A 16,454-nucleotide genomic window follows, 5' to 3' on the forward strand; every position below is an offset into this window, starting at 1 on the left:
TCTACTTTGAATCGCTTCACTCGATCAAGTGTGCTCTACCTTTAGGATTGCAAAGGAGGTGAACGTATTATGTATACTAATTTTAGCTTCTCGTAGGATTCTAAGAGGTTTGTTAAATGTATCAGTTAAAAGTGTCAATGGTTCCTCGATCGTAGACAATAAAAACAGCGTTCAAGCGTTCTTTCTGTTGAATAAAAGAAAAAATATACTTGAAGCTGTGTAGAGCGAAAGAGAAACAATAGGAAGTAGGATTGTATCGAATTTTCTTACGTAATATCGATCGCCGAACAAACCGTAGTCTCTCCACCCACGCGCTGGATCGCGTACACCGCGAAAAGTGTTACAACACTTGTGCAGAATCGAATATATCGGTGAGGAACGCGTTATACGAGAGTATTCTATAACACGGCGAGGCAGGCGAGGCCGTTCATTCATTCATTTGGTCGAGCTAGGTCTGCTGGATCCAAATTATTGGAACATTAGCATGATTGAAGTAAGTTGGGCTCGGCCGGATCGCGTGATCGATTTTGTGCATGTGTCTTCTGCGACGCTTGAAAACCCGCGGTTGCGTCAAATTAACGCCGCTGGAATTTACATCGAGATCGGATTTGATCAAATCCGTTCGAAGTAGAAACTGATATTACAACGACGATAAATGAAAACTCGAGTCTTGTCTATGTACAAACCAACGAACATTTAAATAAGAATATTTAACGTGAATAAAATTATAAAGGTAAAACGAAACGATATTATAAGAGAAATTCGATCGGTTTCATTTTAAACACATTTTATTCGACTGTATATTTACAGTGTACATAATCATCGTCGCCACGTTACATACGGTACATCCGATTTCGAGTTAAATGGGTAACTGTTTACTACGGGATGTAATTCCGTGCAAGATTCAAAGCGATCAGTCCGTTTCAATGAAATCTCAGTCCATATCTGTACGCCTCGATCGTTGGCGTTAAATCCATAGTTAGCCTTTTTATCCTTCGAAGGCTGTCTTAGTCTTCCGGTCTTTTTCTTTATCAAAGTCCGAGGAATGCAACGAGGTAGTTGAGAAAATCCGAGATATCTCGTTATTCTTCCGACTGTTTTCCTGTCGATACAGTACGCGGTGTTGTATCATCCGCGAAATGAATCCAAGCGAAACGTACGCGCTGGTGCAAGCAACGCGCGAACAACGGCGCAATCCTGAACAAGCGAGCCTTTGCTTTTTCGCCGACTCTTGCAACGGTACGTTCGTGTTGCAAAACCTTTGGCTTTTTTATTTGATAACGTTTTATTGATTTGTTTACGGCTTTTAGTGGAAGCAGATGAAGAGGTTGAATCGGATAACTCCTTGTTTACTGTGCAGCGTATCGATAAAAATGACTTCAGACGTTTTTATTCGAAAGAATTATTTGGCAAACTTAAATCGACCAGATCTTTTATTCAGCTTTCTAATAATTATAATCTTACGAATATTCGAAGCACTGCATTTTTTCTTTTTTTTTTTTTCAATATTCTTCCTGTAATAACGATATTCGTTGATTGCCTTCGTAGAGGGATGTTTCACCTGAGAAAAAATTGAAACCGACGGAAATATACTTGGCGACGTGTTCTCGATCGATATTTTCCATTGCTCTTTGAATATTCAGAACTTAAGCACCGATATACCGGTGACTCATGCACCCTCCTTAATTAATAGTCGTTAACTCAAAACGCGATGCGTTTAACGAGTCACGATAAAAATCAATCGGCTTCGCAGAACGCGCGGATTTTCGTTCGAATTTCATCGCCTCTAAAGTTTCTGCATAGGTGAACAGCCTAAAAATATGCACTCTTTGCGGGATTTATTTTTCGTCTTACTGTATCCTTACGTGTGTATAATAGATGATTAGATCTGCGCGTAGATTCGCAACGTTTTAACGTGTTGTTCACGACACGATAGTTACTCCTAATTATTAATATCTTTTGAATGCACATCTTCGATCACTGCGTTACTCCACGTAACTTTCTATTCCATGCGCGATAAATTTATTGCACAAATATTTCGTAAATCGAAAATTAAGGAAAAACATTACTTCGCAATTGATCGTAACATTCGTTTTCCAACTGAACACAATATATTACTTCGATAAAATTCGTGAACCGCAAGACTAGCAATTTTACTTAATTCTTTCACTGGGAAAAATTATTAACATATACAATCATTATTATAGTGGCCTCTTCATAAAGCCACTTTGATTAGAATCTTCTTCCTTCATAGTAGTTATATGGTAGCGATAATGATCAGTTTATCGATATCCATAATAATTTCTGAAAGTACGGTTTAAGGAACAATTTCGAAGAAACTCTTTTCGCTGACATTAGAATGCTAAAAACTTGTAGAGCGAGTAGAAGTTTACGTCGTTTCTCTTCTCATTTGTTGAACTATTTTTTTCTTTTTTTTTTTTAGTTTTTATAGTTATACCTTTTCTTCCTTTTTTTTTTTTTTTTTAAGAGATCGGTTGTAATTCGACCAAAGTACAGCGAGCTTGGATTAACATCGAAATCATGTAACGATCCAGTTTACTTTAATTATATGACTGCAGTATCGTAATCGTTATCTTCTCGCAGAGATTTTAGGCATTCTTTAAAATAAACGTGCAACGCTACATAAAACAGAAAGTAGATAATTATACTATGAAGTATTATGTTACGCGAAACATTAAAGAAGTACTAAACATATTAGCTTCTTAACTTTGGTACCGTAATTACTCTTTAACACAGACGATTATCTCTGCGCGAAACAAATCTTTATTACGAAAACGTTTCCCTCGCGATTTTTACAAATCCATCCTGCCCAACGAAGTCCATAAAACGTTTCACGAATACATTTTATAAGAATTAAAACGATCACAATGTTGCGCATTAACGCTGTGAAATACTACCGTCGTATTACAGTGTTTGTCGTATCAAATGAATTTTAAAAGACCTCGTCTTGCAACGCGAAATATCCGCGTCATGTAGCTCTAATGATTGGAAGTATGTAGTATGCGCTAATGTACCGCACTATGGGTACAGTGTTCCGACATTTTGATAACGAATTTTTGTTAGATATTGTCTCGTTTGAATACACGTGAACGCAATTCGTCCTATAATATTTAATCGCAGTAACAAGAATAAAAGTTTAGACATCTAATTTAGTCGGGCTACGTTTTCGATTTCGATCGATCTATACAAAACTGTAGAGAATCAAAGGAGAAAAAGTAAGTGACAGTATCCATTGCATCATCATTCGTAAAGCATTTCAGTATCGAATCAGGAGAAAAGAAAAGAACCCTATTTAATTTTTAACTAGTTTGAACTAAACTATACACGTACATTACTATAAAATAATTGGCTAATATAGCTGTTAAACAATAGCGTGTTCAGCAATGTTGCGTGATTGCAATATTATGAAATTGGACTTTTATTCACAAGACAGAAATATTGCCGTATTACTGTTATCTATACAAATTAAATAAATATAATTCTATATCTGCAGTGCTGTATAGAATGTTTTACCCTAAGCTACTGTTCTTGGTACAGCCTTAGTTTCACGTAGTTACAAAAAATAATGCTCTGTTATCTTTAAAGGAACTCCCTGCTGAAATAGTAATAATTTGTTTGAAATATTTGCTGGAATACTTTACACTTTTGATCCCGTCTTATCGTAACTCCTTTGAAATCTCTTATGATCTTTCCTATATTTCTCGATCGTTAAATCTGCATTATCCGTGCTCGATAAGCTTAACGCGACAGGATCTAAACTCGCTGCAAGTTTTAAATAAGTTTCCTCCATTTCTTTAGTGATCTTGACTTCGTAATCAAAATCCACAGGATTTGCTTTCTTCGAAATTTTAGGCAAAACTTTGTCCTCTTCCATTGGAACATCGAAAGATATTAAATCTTTCTCCTTTTCTATATCAGAGTTATTTACAGCCAATGAAAAATTATTTACATCATTATTTAAATTTCCTTCTTCAAACTCTTGGACGTTCATCACTAAATCCTTGCATTTGTTTTCCAGTGAATTCTCATATAGTTCTCGATTGTTTTCGATCAATTTGCACTTCGTGTGTGACTCGTCTAAATACGTTAACGAAAGACTTTTGTCCATCATATTTTCGTTAAGCTTTAACTCCGTGTAATTTGACCCAGAATTATCCATGTGAACCGAGGATTGAACCCATTCAGCTACTCTTTGCAGTTGGTTATTGTCATGCAACAACATAGGAGTACTTTCTTCGCTACTGGTTGAAATTGTTCTTTCAGATCCAGACCAAGACAATTTCTTCGAATGAACTAAAGCGGTATTTATTTTATTTCCACTAGTGTATAATATAGTTTTATAATGTCCAGCATTATCTAAGAGAATATTCTTCGATCCAGGTGTTACTCTTACGAGACAATTCCGTGGACCAGTTATTCTGTTCTGAGTATTAGATTTTAAATTACTAACATTATGCAAACGCAGTCCAGTTAATTGAGCGACATCACTAGAGCTACTGGAAGGATCGGAAGTCGAAATTACAATACTATCGCTACTAAAACTTGGACTAGTGGCTACTTCCACTTGTCCAGAATCATTCTGTTGTGTAACACTATCAATATTCTTCACTTCTATTAAAGTTAATTGCGTCGGATGATGAGTTTCTTGAGCTGATCTATCATTTTTCCAGATCCTATCGTTAATTATATCGATCTCCATGTCATTGTTAACTTTATCCTTACTTTCTTTCGTTTTATTCTGTGACTTTAATTTCGTCCACTCGTTTTTCCATAGTCTATCATTAATAATATCAATCTGACTCAGTTCTTTTCTATCAAAGTAGTTTTTACAATTTTCAGGAACTATGTAACTACAACTAGAAGATTCCTTGTCCAATTTATTCCAAGAATTCGAACTGAATTTGCCATCGATTTGTAACTCACACTTTTTATTCGATTTCGTTTGCTTTCCTTTATCAATATTTATTTTACCATTAACGCATGTATCGCCTGTTTTGTGAGTTATCTGTTTAATCGTGTTCTCGTTCTGATTTTGGAATACACTTTGGAGCTGCGGATCGCTACGGCGTATTGAATTTTTCTTATTAAAATTAACTTTCATATTAACATTTACACGACCATCTTCCTTTAAACCGTCTATAATTTTAGCATTCCTACTTAAAAATTTGTCTCTTGTGGATAGCTGTTGATGATTACTAATCTTTGTACAATTGTTCTGATAGTGTACTTTACTACTAACGCTTTCATTTCCTTCGTGGTAAACTACATGCACCAAAGAGTTTTGACTGCCTTTATTTTGGCAACTTTTGTCGATATTTTTCAAATTATCAGAGTGTTTCTCTATATTTTGTGCATAGTTCATTGTACATTCATTACAAGAAAAAACATTTGGCATATTAGTTTGTGTTTCAGCGTCAACCATTAAAATACTTCTGTGACAAGTACATGTGTCACAATGTTTGCCAAATACTCTCTCTTTCTCTCGATCTTCTAAAACTTTTGCCATTATTGCTGCTGAGACAACATCCACTGGTGGCTTGGATTCATCTGTATCATCATCGCTATTGTTTTCAGCTACAGGCTTAGTTACATTATATACCATTGCTGTTGGAGGAAACGTTGAAATTGGTACTGTAATACTCTTCATGTCAGCAGGTGCAGTATCATTGGAATGTTTCTTTTGTGCAATATATGTCCTAACTTTGGCTTGTACCTCAGAGGGCAGCTGAAATAAAATGATTTTTAAGTATTTTTTTCATATTGCAAATTAATTATTTTATAGTGTTCTAAGTATAACTTACAGAATCATATTTTTGTCCGACAAAATTAGAAGGCTTACACTGAAGAAGTTGTATCGCCAAATTTACATCATTCCGATATTTTTCCTAAAATAAAATATTATTTACAGCAGTTTTATTCATAATACATTCTAAAGGAACCATCAAAATTTTGTACTTAAAACATACATTATCTTGGGTTAAACGATGTATTGTATAATTTGCATCGGCTAATCTATGAGATAAAGTTGCAATATCCTTAGTAAATGCGCTTTTCTCTGTTTCACATTTATCTACAATCCTTAATAATTTATCCTCAAGATTTTGATTTACTTTCTGAACACGTTTATGAGCTTCGTGTAATCTTGAATACTTCTCTTGCCAAATTAAAAGTTCCTCCTTCATGGAGGCTAATTCTCCATTTGGAAACTTATCAGCTTCGTTTAAGAATTGTGTCTCCATTGTTACAATGTGATTATCTTTCTCCACTAAACGTTGGCGCAAATTTTCTATTTCTACATGTAAGTGCATTTCTCCATGTTGCTGATCATCTTGATTGCAGCTCACACATTTGCACCCACATTCCTGAAATGCATAATTAGCAAAAATAATGTTCACATATGGTACTTAACAATACTATTATAAAAAAAGAGATTAAAGATCAATTAAGTATACTTGAGTACTAATTACACTTAAGTATTAAAAATTTATTTTTTCCTAACTGTAATTATGTTATTAGTTATTATTTGTTAGATTAAAATCAATACTGATAAAAATTTTAAGATTTGATAATTTGATCATATGGTTTTACCCAAATATTAATTATTATTATTACATATGTGTAATACCTAGTTCCTATTAACATACATACCTTACATTTTTCAGCCATCATGTAATGTACAAATTATATTAAAAACACTGAAAAAATATTTATGAATAGCGAGACTTCGAAATTGGAGCCTCATAACCCTGTCGTTTAATTCGAACAGAAGTATGGATAATTTGTACACGTTCCAACGTAATTTATTTTCCTATAACATAGTCAACTACTATGGCAAACTATGTGATAAGAGTCGTTTTTATGAAATAGCTAATGTTTAATAAAATATCGTTGAGATTAGCTTCGAAATGACAGATTGCAAAGTTCTCTGTCGTCTGCCACACATCTAACACATCAAAGTAATTCAATAGTCAACTTCAAGTAACTGAGTTACAGATGTTTTTAATTGTATTTATGGCGCTATTACAATATTTTCACTACTTTTTATAATGTATCATAAATTAATAGGAAGGAAAAAAAACAATTATCGAATGAAAAGGAAAATTCAAAGAGAAATTTTCAATAATGAAAATCGTACTTAACAAACTATTTATGAATAACCAATAGAACAACTCAGAAAACATACACATTTCTTATTGGATGTCAAGATATAGCCATCTTATCTATTAAATAAACGCGGAAAAATAACAGAGATTAATGCAATTTTTGAAACTTAGTAGATTTTTGCCTGTACCTGAAATATATACGTTGGAAATATTAATAAAATGGATTTTGAAGAATAAGAGACATTTAATTTGCAGAAATATTTATTAAGTGTTTATTATATCTCATATATAATGTTTGTAATCATACAAATGTTAATGATAATAATATAACAATATGTTTCGTATAATATTCGAAAAAATAACAGACGTTACAAAATATTATTTTCTCATTTACAAAAAAATGCATTGTGTAATTTTAAATCGGCACTAAACAAAAACCAAAAATTAATAAAGACGAAATGAAAACAATTTCTATTTCATTATATCCGAAAAGCCAACACTACCTATAAAATAATAGGGTCAAAATTAATTTGTAATTAATAATACGGTTTTATTATGATTCTTTATGTTTTTCTAGTACAGATACGAATCTTCCTAGAATATTTTGAAACTTCATTCATTATTGATTAATAATTTTAGAAATTTTGATTGTTATGGTAAAAGTAAAGAGGTTGTACAATTAATGATGTATAAGTATTTTGCTTGAATGTCTAATATAGTTTTTATTAGATAACACGAAACAAAATATTGAACAGATATATATATTTAAAGTTATGAAAAAATGCGAAGATCAATGTGGTTGTAGAACAGGATTATAATTATCATTGCATAATTATGCAAGAAGTAGATTTATAACATATGACACAGCAGTGATAGAATATATGCATATGTTTATATAGTGCCTTACCCTACAATCGAAATGATCCAAACATTAAAGCCTAATATCAAACCTGTTTTCCTTCTTGGATACATTGTTTCTACACGATTGTAAAGTACAGTCTCATAGACGATAATAGAATGTACAATAATGAAATGTTAAAATTTTTCTCTAGATATTGAATATACAAAAAAAAAAATATTTCAAATTGAAATCTTCGATTCTTTTCTTAATTTTGTGCAAATTTCTTTTGTTTTTCTTCTTTTTTAACAATCTGAAGAACTTCAATTTTTTACGCCAAAGCACTATATTCACTTGTCAATGTTAATGCCTAGCTATAATGTATGTACTTAAGAAGATACAGATATAAAAGAATTTTTTATATAAAAGGGAATATTTTTTTGCCTAAAATCTTTGTAATTTTTTTTTTTTCTTGTCAAGAATGCAAATGTACATTAATACTACGTGTTTTATCACATGTTAGTTGAATATAGATTTTCTTATCAAAAAATTGTTTCTGAATATTTTCTATTATTTGAATATGTTTATTGTATGGAGCATAAAGTGTATCTTTTCTTTTTTTTTTTTAATATATGAACACAATTAAAAAGTTTGGAACATTTCAAATGTTGAGCATCATATATATTAATAAAAGAATATGTCCGAATGCAACATTGCTTAACTCTACATATACATTATAATATCTATATAGAATTTTTATACCTTTCATAACAACAAAATGACTCTTCTGAATAAGTTTTAACAAATTGAACACAAGAATCACCTACAATACAGCAAATTTCATGCATATATTAAACAATGCTAAATGTTGAACATGAAAGTTGCAAAATTTATACTACATATTTGATTAAAATTCCTTAACACAGTCTGCTCAATAATATTTATGCTGTACCTGGTTATATCTTTAGAAATTTATCTAAGGGCACTAAATGTATCTAGCAACAATATTCAAATTTGTGTCATCAAATAGGTTTATATTATGTAATGGATAATAACACCTATCCTATCCGATTTAAATTTTTCACATTTCCGCCAATTTTGTGTTTTAGAATATTAACGAAAAGTTCATAAAATGATTTAACCATATAAATTAATAATGTACTAATAAAATACACTGCATACTGCATTTTACATACAATGTTAATTCACTCTTAAAAGTAATTCTCACATTAAAATTGCATAAATAAAGTGAAAGTTACCTTTATAGAATAACACTATGTTACAACATAAACTGAACAAAATTGCATACTTTAAATATGTATGATATTAAAACGTTCGCGTATGTGTGAAAGGTTCAAAAACCAAACACTAGTAGTGTTTAAATATAAAAATTAAAGAATATTATTTTGTTACATCTATAAATATAGTAATATGTACATTTACACAAATATATCTGAATGAAACAATTGTAGGTAAACAGCAAGATGTAAAAATAGTAAACTATTGTAACACTCAAAATACTGTATGAAGTAATAATTAGGAGGCTTATTTATTTGATTTGGTTTTTGAGTCCTTCATACATAGATAATTCCCAAATAAGAATCAAACATATATTTATGTTGTTAACAAAGCAAGAGCATAAATTACTATGACATTATCAATTGTCTACAATATACAAGAATTGAATTGAATGTACACATTTGCATTAGTATGATAGAATTAAAGTTTTAACTGTGATAAGCTATAGATCTACTAACATCAATGATGTATATTCTTAAATGCTAAGTTTTAGTAGCTTTACTTAAAAGCAATAAGCTCAATATATTTTCATGAAGAGCATGATTAAAACAAATCATCATTTTTGTAAGTATACGTTAATTATGAAATTCATGCACTTGTTAATAATCTTCTAACATAAATGATTATTAATAGAATCTCTACTGGAGGCAGTATGTATTATATAACAGGTATGATGTGCCTTTAAAGCGAAAATATACTAAATTTCTTTGCACCACAGACCTGCAAATTCAGAAGCGACATTGTTTCTCTCTATTAACGCAATACAATAATATACAGTAAAAGTTGATTTGAACTTGTCAAACGTCATTCTCAAATCAGTGTTACTAGAATTTCAAAGCTTACATGGTTTGTCAATATTGTTATAGAGTATTACTATTTTAACAAGTTGATAGATCATATTTTCTAAATTCTCTATTTTTTCTTTGCTATAACAATACTGAAAAATAAGGCGAACTTTGAAGCTCCAGTTATTGTGAATACACTACATATATACACATGACAGAAAAGAATTTCCTTTGAAACTCTATCTCTATTACATGACAGAATTTCAAATATGAAATGTTATTTAATGAACTGAGATCGCCTGTACAAGGCATTAAAATTTATTACATATAATTTAAAGAAGAATTGTATTCAATTTAAGAAATTCACTTAAAATCAATACTGCTTCCTCTCGAAATACCTACGATCTATCTCCTACTAAATCCTTTTTTCGAGGATTAATCAGAAAAAGTGCCACAAGTGATATGACATTTATCTTTTTTACGTCTTACACACCAATGACTTAATTCATTCTAATTAAATTCTGACTAATCTAATATTTTACAAGCAACCTTGCATCCGGAATTAAACATCTATCATTCAATTAATTATTTATGTATAACATGTAATAATGCAACATTTCTCATCATAAAAAATCGTAAGCCTTAGTCGTAATTCGAACAAGGTCATTTGTAATTACAGAATGGATAATTCTCGTCACTGAAATGTTAATAAACCTGTTCCTAATACAAAGACGTTCATATTGAAATGTAAATAATAGTCTTAATAATAACAATATATTTTTAGAATTGCTATAAATGTCATGTAGTTTTACATCAAAACATAAAATTTTTAAATTGGTAAAAAAATGTTGTAATCTTATTTATAAAAAGGAACAGATTTCTTAACTACTTTCATAAGGAGGGATTCTTTATACTTTAAGAGCAGCTTTGGGAGACCAATGATGGAACCGGGTAGGTCCTGTAGGGTAGGATGGTGGATGAATCCATTTGTTTCCTCTGTGACCCATAAAAGGAGGTGGAGATGGACCACCCAAAAAATGAGGAGGCATAATATTATACCATGGTTGACTTATTGGATGAGGACCATAGCCCATACTGAAGGAGTGACCAAACCAGGAACGGTTTCTATTTAGGTGCAATCTTGGGCTGTTTAGATTGCGTTTCCTACCTGTACCATTATTGCTATGCTGTTGATTTTGATTAGCAGAGCTTAGTGGTTTTGATTTTTGTTGCTGATCTGTATTACTAGTCAAAGGGGATTTCTGTAAGACATAAAAATATATTATTTCTTATTTAATTTTTTTAATTACTTTTCTTATCTCTTATTATTAAGAGAAAAAAAAATATAGACATGTACGTAGCAACATATATTAACCTGTATCTTAGTCGGCCCCTCAGATTGTTTATTTTCCTTTTCTAATCCTTCATTTCCTTGAAAAATTGGTACAGTATTTTCCTTATCGTCAAATGATGCCAATGTACAATATGACCCTTTGCTCTCTCCAAATCGGCAGCAAACTTCATTGGGATCAACCCAAAGCGTTAATTCTACTGGTAATGATAGATCTTCATATTTTACTCCAGCAGCATTGGCAGCACTCTCTAAAGTTGCATCCCTCCGATTATGACCATTTACACGAATACAACGATAACCTTGGCCTTTGAATGGCTTGTCAGGAAACCAATGATTTTTAAAACGTTCCGTCAACAATTCCACCAAACGTCGTTTAAAACATTCCAATTGATCAGGACTAAATTTTTCGTTTTTTTCTATCAGCTGTACTAAGAATAGTACTGCTGCAGTAATCTCGTTGCGCATGTTGTCTTTGTCGGGTACCAAGTTTATAATTTGCAGATGAAATTCTCCTTTGATGCTGTGATACAATATTCTTGAAAACTAAAGTATCATTTGCTGAAGCTGATGTGGAGCACATAGAGCCCTTCTGCACCGCACCAATGCCTAAATTTTGTATGATCTATGATGTTTTTTTCTTATTTTTGTTTGGAAAACAGCTTTTGTTAAGCTATTTTACTGTTACTTTCACATGCGCAGTTTATTCCAATTATCTTTTATTATTCCTACCTGAAATTACATAAAAGATTATTAGTAATTCAATTCAATTAGTAATATTCAAAAGTTCAATGTTTTATAAGTTTATATCCACTAATATTCTATAAAACTAAGCTCACATATGTGTCTATAAGAATCTTGTTTGTTTGTTTTTCTAATGACCAAATGGGAAAAAACATTTAAACAAGTAAATTTTGATTATATTAAGTACACATGACTTGTTGCATTATATTATAGATATGTATATAGACACACAAAACAACTGATTTCGTTTCACAGTAGAACTACACAACAATATGTTATGAGTATTAATTAGGTTATGAACCATAATAATTCAGGTTAGGAAAATCATTTAAAGAAACAATATTGACGAATTACACCGCAATCACGACGATTAATAATCAGAAACAAGGCAAACGGCACCATTGTAAGGTACATCAAATTTGAAAAAACGATTGTTTCGAAATAATGAGCACAACGAATTATGCCAGCTCATTCTTGTCGTACCAGGTCGTGCCGTGAGCGATTGTTCCTGAAATACCACAACTCACAGACTTGGTGATTATTTATTTATCATAATATTTCACTGTTGCCGCGTATACTTTCGTTTGATATACATAAAGATTTAGTATTAATATTAAATTGACCTCTTACAATTCAGTGATGAAAATTCCGTGTTTCTGGTGAAACTACTACGTCTTCTCTCTCTTTAAATAAACGTACTCGACCCAACACGTGTTACGTTGCATCAATGTCCATGAAGTATGCAAAAAAATATAGACCTTCGATAGTTGCTCCTATTTGTAATATTACAGATATAGAAAAATAATTTTAAAAACATCAGATTATAATTTACATTCTTAACATAAGATCCTAAGACAGGATTCTATATGTTTTGAAAGAAATTTAATTTATATAAAAAGTGATTTATCTTCATTAATTCGTGTATAGATTTGGGATTGTTAATTTCAGTTCTTAAAGATTTTTTATACAGAAACTAGAAACCTAAACGAAATTTATTAAAGTTTTAAACGTTTTAAGCTTTTATTATTAATAGTGACTGTAAAAAGTGACAAAAATGTTAGTCAAATGAAAAAATTTTAAAACATTCTTAAGTCTATCAAAATTCAATTCGTATCTTACTTCTCAACTCAGCCTACCAGGATAAGTGTTGAAAGTAATCTTTAACGCCCTCACACACTATTCATAGTAAAATTTTGTATTTATACACGTGTTGCCTTCAAGATGGCCAGTATAGATAGAAGTTTTCCAAACATTTTAATAACAGGTAAATTTAATAACCACTGTTGTTTTAAAACAAGTAAATACAATAGCTGCTTCTGAATTTATTCATTCAGAAATTAAATAAAATGAAATAACAAACTCTTCGTATTTAGGTACACCTGGGGTAGGAAAAAGTTTACTGTCTCGTACTTTATGTCAGAAAACTGGATTAACTTCCATTAATGTTAGCGATTTTGCTATTGAAAAAGACTGCGTGGAATTTTATGATGCAGTATATGAGTGCCCTATCTTAGACGAGGAAAAGGTAATTTATAAAACAAATTTTAATTATATACTTATGAATACTATTTTTTTCATTCGCAGTTATTGGATGAAATGGAAGACCTTATTTGTAAAGGTGGAGTGGTAGTTGATTATCATGGGTGCGACTTTTTCCCTAAAGAATGGTTTGACATTGTTTTTGTGTTAAGGACGGACAATACTATTTTGTATGATCGCTTAACGGATAGAGGCTATACAGGAAAGAAGTTGGAAGATAATATACAGTGTGAAATATTTCAAATTATTCTTGAACAGGCAAGAGCAACTTTTGAGGAAGAAATAGTTTACGAACTGACAAGTGATAACAGAAATCAATTAAGGAGCAATGTAAATAGCATATTTCAATGGATCCAGCAATGGAAATTGGATAATCAAGAAGAATAATTTAACTTATAAGTCTTGTTATTTATTTTTCATACAATAGTGCCTTTATTTTACTATTTTAACATATAATGCTGTACAAAGTTACAGAATAATATTGTTTAGTACAAAAACAATAAACAGATGAAAATAATGTAATGTTGTTCATATATCAATAAATAAAGATTTAAACATAGAATAAAATGTTTATATCTATAAACAATAAATACATTACAACATACTTTTCACATTAACATTTATACATAAATACATTTATATATAAATTAATATACATTTATACATAAAAATTAATGTATATGTTATATTACAAATGTTTTATATGGTACTAAAAATTATGCTCATTCTATTATACCTAGATCGTGCTTTAATTTTCTTAATTTAGTATTTATACTATCATAATATTTCATTCGTATAAGAAGAAATTCTGCTTTTTTGATATTTTCTTGTCGAAATGCATCTGCTATTTCCCTATATGAAAAATGTGTTCATTAGTTAGTTTGAAAATAATGGATTCATTTTTCAGTGAAAAAAATATTACTTTGTTAAATTATTTAGCATAGTTTCATTCTCTTGTACTAGCTTTTTTATTTTCTCTATGTCATCTCCAACATCTTCTATTTCTTCATTTTTCTCCATGATTTCTATTAAAAATTCTGCGTTCACATTGTCTGTTTCTTCCGATATTGTTATGTCATTTAATTTTAACATGTATAATCCTCTTTTTAGTGGATGTATTAATGTGCTATAAGCATTATTTACTAGTGACGATAGGGTTTCAGAAAATTGCTTTTCTTTCTGTAAAAAAAAAAAAAAAAAAAAAACATATTTTGAGATAAACATATTAGTATGACTATTATAATCAGTACTGCACTTACCTCAGACTTGGTACCAAATTTATCAGGATGTAGCAATTTTTGGAGCTCCTTATACTTTTTTTGAATTTCTGTAACTTTAACATCATAACTTTTCGGGACTCCTATTATATCGAAATAAGTTAAATTTTCAGGTGGTTCTTGTAATACTTTACATTTGGAGCAAAACAAGTCAGATTTATATACAAAATTGCAGTTCCAACATTTTGACAGACTATTACTTGAATATTGTGATACGTTTGTTAAAATTAAAGGAGAGATGTAATTTTTATCTACATAATACAAATGTAAATTTTGTTGCTGTTGTTTAAGATTTAGATACAAGACGTTATACTTTTTTATAAGATTAAAAAAAGATTTTCTGAAGTACATAATTTCAGCATAAGGTTATCATAACTTTATTATGTTTTGATATCAAAATAAACACTTATAAATACGTAATTTTTAATCGATGACAAAAGATTAACAATTAACAACATTAAATATTTGTTAATTGTATAAACTATAAATGATTTGATATTATAAGAGAAATCTATTTAGTAGGATGTAAAATATCACGTCAGGTTATATAGTTCGTGGTTCGAACTAGTACCAACGAGGAGGTAGTGTTCCAAATAAACTTTCAATTATAAATTAAAAGTAAACATATTATGCGAACATGCCGACTTACGAAATGCCATTATTAATACGAATAGCAAACAAGGTATCATATTAATTCGTAATACGTTTTACAAGAGATATTTAATATATTTCTTAACCTCAAAATAAATTGTTTACGTTATGATTAACAATTAAAATAATAAATTATATTTGTAGACACAATATGCATCTGTCTTAAAGAATGTGGCAAATTCTATATTTGAGACAGGTGGATTTATTAGAAAAATTGAAAATTGGGGTGATAAGCAACTTCCATGCAGAACATCTGCTCATGGTAAAACTAATACACACGCTAGGTAGGTATTTACAATTATTTTCTTTTGTACATTTAAATAATATGTCTTAATCAGATAATTCTTATTATATTCAGACATTTCATGATTTGTTTTGATATGCCACCATCTCAAATTAGTAAACTTGAAGATGATTGTGGAAGAAATATAAGTATTATTAGAGCAAGTGTATATAAACAAAATATTCCACCTCAGAATATACAATGCACATTGGAAGAAGAAATGTTACCTCCACCTTATAGGTAAGTACTTTTAAACTTTAGATAGCGTCTTTATATATTTTATCTGTAATAACTGTTTCATATATATTTTTTATTTAACAGACCCAGTGTGTTAAAACTTTTGGAACAAGCCAAGAAACATAAGCGGTACAGATCTCAATTCAAGTATAATTCTGGTCTTGATTATTATCCTTTCTTGCGATGAATGAATTACTTGATCACCATACAATATACCATGTATAGTATAAGAATAAAATACGTAGAAGTTACAAATTTGTGGAGTCGTGTAAATAAAAATATTGGCAAAGCCAAATAAAATGAAAATAATTTAGTAAATGTAAAGG

The 16,454-nt window shown here is 30.3% G+C and overlaps 5 protein-coding genes across 8 annotated transcripts; 2 read left to right on the forward strand and 3 right to left on the reverse strand.

Annotated features, from left to right (window-relative positions):
- Positions 1-770: 770 nt before the first annotated feature.
- Positions 771-7,131, reverse strand: LOC126919099 (uncharacterized). Its single transcript, XM_050727793.1, has 4 exons — positions 6,670-7,131; positions 5,988-6,383; positions 5,823-5,906; positions 771-5,746 (listed from the first exon to the last, which is right to left on the reverse strand). Exons 1-4 carry the CDS (start codon positions 6,688-6,690, stop codon positions 3,659-3,661), a joined length of 2,589 nt encoding a protein of 862 aa, XP_050583750.1. The 5' UTR covers positions 6,691-7,131; the 3' UTR covers positions 771-3,658.
- Positions 7,132-7,367: 236 nt separating this feature from the next.
- Positions 7,368-12,903, reverse strand: LOC126919127 (maternal B9.15 protein-like). 4 transcript variants are annotated; one of them, XM_050727842.1, is made up of 3 exons: positions 12,772-12,903; positions 11,422-12,129; positions 7,368-11,308 (listed from the first exon to the last, which is right to left on the reverse strand). In XM_050727842.1, exons 2-3 carry the CDS (start codon positions 11,863-11,865, stop codon positions 10,955-10,957), a joined length of 798 nt encoding a protein of 265 aa, XP_050583799.1. In that variant the 5' UTR covers positions 11,866-12,129; positions 12,772-12,903; the 3' UTR covers positions 7,368-10,954. The 4 variants fall into 4 exon arrangements, with proteins under 4 accessions (XP_050583799.1, XP_050583800.1, XP_050583801.1 ...); XM_050727843.1 differs by having other exon boundaries at positions 12,765-12,882; XM_050727844.1 differs by lacking the exon at positions 12,772-12,903 and adding an exon at positions 12,625-12,770.
- A 338-nt stretch (positions 12,904-13,241) lies between these two features.
- LOC126919140 (adenylate kinase isoenzyme 6) lies at positions 13,242-14,247 on the forward strand. Its single transcript, XM_050727862.1, has 3 exons — positions 13,242-13,405; positions 13,515-13,666; positions 13,726-14,247. Exons 1-3 carry the CDS (start codon positions 13,363-13,365, stop codon positions 14,065-14,067), a joined length of 537 nt encoding a protein of 178 aa, XP_050583819.1. The 5' UTR covers positions 13,242-13,362; the 3' UTR covers positions 14,068-14,247.
- A 35-nt stretch (positions 14,248-14,282) lies between these two features.
- Positions 14,283-15,308, reverse strand: LOC126919130 (iron-sulfur cluster co-chaperone protein HscB). Its single transcript, XM_050727850.1, has 3 exons — positions 14,940-15,308; positions 14,603-14,859; positions 14,283-14,532 (listed from the first exon to the last, which is right to left on the reverse strand). Exons 1-3 carry the CDS (start codon positions 15,306-15,308, stop codon positions 14,403-14,405), a joined length of 756 nt encoding a protein of 251 aa, XP_050583807.1. The 3' UTR covers positions 14,283-14,402.
- A 182-nt stretch (positions 15,309-15,490) lies between these two features.
- LOC126919142 (probable 28S ribosomal protein S6, mitochondrial) lies at positions 15,491-16,452 on the forward strand. Its single transcript, XM_050727865.1, has 4 exons — positions 15,491-15,639; positions 15,753-15,892; positions 15,967-16,131; positions 16,213-16,452. The coding sequence occupies exons 1-4, from the start codon at positions 15,595-15,597 to the stop codon at positions 16,313-16,315; spliced, it is 453 nt and encodes a 150-aa protein (XP_050583822.1). The 5' UTR covers positions 15,491-15,594; the 3' UTR covers positions 16,316-16,452.
- The last annotated feature ends 2 nt before the right edge of the window (positions 16,453-16,454 follow it).

The sequence above is a fragment of the Bombus affinis genome, chromosome 8 (assembly GCF_024516045.1).
Source record: "Bombus affinis isolate iyBomAffi1 chromosome 8, iyBomAffi1.2, whole genome shotgun sequence".
In the NCBI taxonomy this organism is placed as follows: domain Eukaryota; kingdom Metazoa; phylum Arthropoda; class Insecta; order Hymenoptera; family Apidae; genus Bombus; species Bombus affinis.

Excerpts from the sequence above, each read along its gene's own strand:
- LOC126919099 (XM_050727793.1), bottom strand. The coding sequence starts at position 6,690 with ATGATGGCTGAAAAATGTAAG. Across the intron at positions 6,384-6,669 it reads TGATGGCTGAAAAATGTAAG|GAATGTGGGTGCAAATGTGT; the intron begins GTATGTATGTTA and ends TATGCATTTCAG. Across the intron at positions 5,747-5,822 it reads TCGGACAAAAATATGATTCT|CTGCCCTCTGAGGTACAAGC; the intron begins GTAAGTTATACT and ends ATTTTATTTCAG.
- LOC126919127 (XM_050727842.1), bottom strand. The coding sequence starts at position 11,865 with ATGCGCAACGAGATTACTGCAGCAGTACTATTCTTAGTACAGCTGATA. Across the intron at positions 11,309-11,421 it reads AGGGGCCGACTAAGATACAG|AAATCCCCTTTGACTAGTAA; the intron begins GTTAATATATGT and ends TATGTCTTACAG.
- LOC126919140 (XM_050727862.1), top strand. The coding sequence starts at position 13,363 with ATGGCCAGTATAGATAGAAGTTTTCCAAACATTTTAATAACAG. Across the intron at positions 13,406-13,514 it reads TCCAAACATTTTAATAACAG|GTACACCTGGGGTAGGAAAA; the intron begins GTAAATTTAATA and ends CTTCGTATTTAG. Across the intron at positions 13,667-13,725 it reads CTATCTTAGACGAGGAAAAG|TTATTGGATGAAATGGAAGA; the intron begins GTAATTTATAAA and ends TTTCATTCGCAG.
- LOC126919130 (XM_050727850.1), bottom strand. The coding sequence starts at position 15,308 with ATGTACTTCAGAAAATCTTTTTTTAATCTTATAAAAAAGTATAACGTC. Across the intron at positions 14,860-14,939 it reads AATTTGGTACCAAGTCTGAG|AAAGAAAAGCAATTTTCTGA; the intron begins GTAAGTGCAGTA and ends TTTTTTTTACAG. Across the intron at positions 14,533-14,602 it reads ATGCTAAATAATTTAACAAA|GGAAATAGCAGATGCATTTC; the intron begins GTAATATTTTTT and ends TTTTTCATATAG.
- LOC126919142 (XM_050727865.1), top strand. The coding sequence starts at position 15,595 with ATGCCGACTTACGAAATGCCATTATTAATACGAATAGCAAACAAG. Across the intron at positions 15,640-15,752 it reads TAATACGAATAGCAAACAAG|ACACAATATGCATCTGTCTT; the intron begins GTATCATATTAA and ends TTATATTTGTAG. Across the intron at positions 16,132-16,212 it reads ATGTTACCTCCACCTTATAG|ACCCAGTGTGTTAAAACTTT; the intron begins GTAAGTACTTTT and ends TTTATTTAACAG.